Source organism: Nicotiana attenuata, unplaced genomic scaffold (assembly GCF_001879085.1).
Source record: "Nicotiana attenuata strain UT unplaced genomic scaffold, NIATTr2, whole genome shotgun sequence".
Taxonomy (NCBI): Eukaryota; Viridiplantae; Streptophyta; class Magnoliopsida; order Solanales; family Solanaceae; genus Nicotiana; species Nicotiana attenuata.
The window spans coordinates 77-3395 of record NW_017690791.1 but is presented as its reverse complement, the minus strand read 5'-3'; the positions used below and the strand labels follow the sequence as shown (position 1 = coordinate 3395).

At 40.6% G+C, this 3319-nt stretch overlaps 1 protein-coding gene across 1 annotated transcript; it reads right to left on the bottom strand.

Annotated features, from left to right (window-relative positions):
- On the bottom strand, positions 1-3020 carry LOC109222487 (indole-3-acetic acid-amido synthetase GH3.6-like). Its single transcript, XM_019386841.1, has 3 exons — positions 2303-3020; positions 1229-2157; positions 1-1120 (listed from the first exon to the last, which is right to left on the bottom strand). The coding sequence occupies exons 1-3, from the start codon at positions 2635-2637 to the stop codon at positions 534-536; spliced, it is 1851 nt and encodes a 616-aa protein (XP_019242386.1). The 5' UTR covers positions 2638-3020; the 3' UTR covers positions 1-533.
- Positions 3021-3319: the final 299 nt, after the last annotated feature.

Below are 3319 nucleotides of genomic sequence, written 5' to 3'. Positions count from 1 at the left end.
TTTTTTTTTTTTTTTTTTTTTTTTTTTTTTGCTTCATGTATCGTCCTACAGTTGAAGAGCTTATGAATCTCTAGTTTTGCTAAAGCCGAATAAGTGAAGTGTATTTTTGTTTTCAGCTTGCCATATGAAAGGTCTTAATAGAGCGTCCATGAATATAAATTCATAGTACATTTACTAGTTTATTTCCCATTTGTACTCATTTGAAATAATTTTTGTTAATGGTGTAAATTCTTTTCAGTTGGTCAACAGTCTGTTATCTATCTCTCCCTTTTATTCCACAGGGCCACATGGCAGAATTAGTAGATCAATCTACTTTATACAGAATCTGTAAATAAAGAACATGTATCGATAGGAACCAGCACGCCTCTTCAAGAAACTTTCTTGGTGAGACGCTGCCTGCTCACGGGGATAATGGGGGAGGAGTTAACTTAGCTAGGATGATTTTATTATTTTGCTAAAATAATCCACAAAGATAGTTGTTCTTTTCTGCATTGGGAATGAAGCTACCACTAGAAGGAATTGAAGCTAGCCATTCAATTCATGTTGTTCCATTGCCTGTGGCCAGGAACCCAATTTGGACATGTTTGACTGAAGTGGCTGGACACGACCCTCGAATTCAATAGCTCAACAAGGGGTGCAAATTTCACGCACCGAGGTGTCTTGTATTGGTCTATGGAAGCGCCTAAGCTAACGCAGTAGTCCATGAGCTTGTTGAAAGTCCCAATTTCCACTATCCTGATTTCCAGAGGCCCGATGGATTTGTCAGATGCACGCCCCTGGCGGTAGACGCTGTCTAAAGATTCTTCAATTGTGAGGCAACAATCTTCAAAGACTGAAGGAGGAATTGGTGTAGGGACATTCATACTGAGCTCCCAGAATAGGACGTAGTGGCCAGGAATGGTTGCAGTATCAGCGTAGCTGGTGTACTCGGTTACATGTGCATCGAATGGCATCAGATTGCACACTGCATTTTCCACTGCATTTTGTAGATCAACTTCATCAGTCTTGTCGGAATCAATGCTCAAGATTACATTTTCCCGACAAACGAAGGTGAACTGAGGTGTATTGTTCTTGTATCCAGCAACCCGAAGCACATCACCCACCCTGTATCTGTAGAGTCCTGAAATGGCACAAATCCAAGCAAAGCTAAGCATTAGCAGACATCCCGGTCAGACAAATGGAAAAAAATAAATGATTCAAGAGCATCTTATTTGGCACTTGAAAATACCAGAATATGTGGTAACAACAAGCTCGTACTCCTGGCCAATCTTGACATCAACCAAATCGACCAATTGTTGCTGTTCTTTCTCATTAGGCGACTCGGACATGGAGATAGAATTGGGGACTTCATTGCTTCTGTGAATTGGTGAGAACTCAAAATAGCCCATGGTTGGAATGAGTGTGTAAGAGACTTCACTGGGCTTACAAAAGGGGTTCAAGTTGATTCCAAATGGGCATTCGGAGGAAGCATACATGGTAGAGACAGGAGGGAGGCCATTGCTGTAATAATCAAGGGTTGGTATATACTGCGACATGCTTCCGGTTACAATAACATCCACATACTTGGTATTAGGCCACAACCTAGTAGTGATCCCTTTCCATGATTCTTTACTGCATTCAGCCTCAATAAAATCAGCCAACTCTGGGTCAGGTTTGAGGATTTTCATCACTGCCTCTCTCACTGACAGATCTGTAATTTGGGTGTTAATGGTTCCCATTCGGATATCGTTGCAAAGTAGAGACCAGTGCTTCTCTAGGAACCGGATGGCACGGATGAAGCCAGAAGCAAAGTACGAGCCGAGCCGGAGGACTTCTTTGTTTTGGCAGAGGCCACAAAGCATTTGGGAATACATGCTTTGGTAAGTGTCTGGACAGAGAATGGTTTCAGCTGGACTAGTGTAGTTTGCGTAGGGGCTAAGACGCCTGTTGCTGAAATAAGGACTCTTGTAAATACTTGTTAAAACAGGGCGAGCTGGTAATCCTCCTGGAGTCTTGGCTTCAGACTTTATGGACAAGAAATACATTCCTTTGCCCTTTTCCAAATCTGGAACAAATTGACTTATCACAGACATCATCAAGCCGTGAAGCTGTAATCTCCTCCCGAGCTCTTCCTGAATTGTTGGCATCAGTTTTCTCTCCCCTCCAGACGTCCCAGAACTGCACAGCAAAATTGCCTTCTAGCAAAAATGGAAGATAAAGGATTGGCATGCAAGAAGGAGAAAAGCTTAATGAGACACAGAGTGTGAATTGTGTACTTTATAGCCGTACACTATTTAAGATGGGGAAGAAAAAAAGGACGAACCTTGTCAAGAATTCAGAGATGGGTTGGGAGCTGAAGATTGGAGATTTATCACCATTTGCTATACGGTTGATATCTTGCTGAATATCTTCGTAGGTGATGACAGGTATGACTTTCTTGAATGTCTCTCTATCAGTGTGACCATTGAGATTATGACGCTGCAAGTACTCAACATTGGCATTCCTCGAGAGGATTTCAGCAAGAACTCTCTTTTGGACCTCGTCAACGTTGGTTGTGACCTCTTCAATGAACCGAAGAGCCTTCTTGTTGTCCTCTGCGATACTACAATCAGTGGCTTTCTTTGGGCTGTTTGGTGCCTCAGACATGGTTCTTTCCATTGAGACCTGCAACTATTTCACCTTAGGTTGTGTGTATGAGAGAGTCCACACAGAGACTGTGGGAAGGATGAGTCAAGATTTGTTATAAGGTGAATAAAGTGTGTATTACTTGTGTTTGGTGGGGTAGACTAAGGTAGAATTTTCTTTATACATAGGACGTTTTGGGCGAGTTAAAGCTGAGACGGATGGAGTGTATTGACTATGGGTTCAACTGAACTCAGTATTTACTCGTAGACCTTCAAAACACTCAACTTATAATGTGCACTGATTTAGATGCAAGTGGTGATATTATTGTGTATAAGGTAAGTAATTCTTGGTGACATTGTGCTGTTACTTCTGATCCAGATCTAGTCTGGATTTTTGAGCTACTTGATCTATTAAAGAGCTGGATTTTGAAATGTGATTTTTAAAAAAATAAAGCATTAATTTATTTCCGACGATAATTATTATGTTAAACTGTGATTTTTCTATGTAGTGACAAAAACTCTAGTCCTGAGTTAATAATATTTTAACGAATAAGGCACTGTAATTATGGGTTTGCATGGAAAATATTTTCCAGAAGTAACTTTGTCTTACTATCGAACACTATTTAAAATTTAGAAATTATTTGAGATGGACTAACATAGAAAAACATAAGCGAAAACAGTCTGTATTTTGCCTAAATATCGCATAAGTTACTAAG

What these genes read in the sequence shown, in the direction of transcription:
- LOC109222487 (XM_019386841.1), bottom strand. Translation starts at nt 2,637, where the DNA reads ATGGAAAGAACCATGTCTGAGGCACCAAACAGCCCAAAGAAAGCCACT. An exon ending in ATCTCTGAATTCTTGACAAG is followed by an intron (nt 2,158 to 2,302) that starts GTTCGTCCTTTT and finishes TTTGCTGTGCAG; the next exon opens with TTCTGGGACGTCTGGAGGGG. An exon ending in TGTTGTTACCACATATTCTG is followed by an intron (nt 1,121 to 1,228) that starts GTATTTTCAAGT and finishes GTGCCATTTCAG; the next exon opens with GACTCTACAGATACAGGGTG.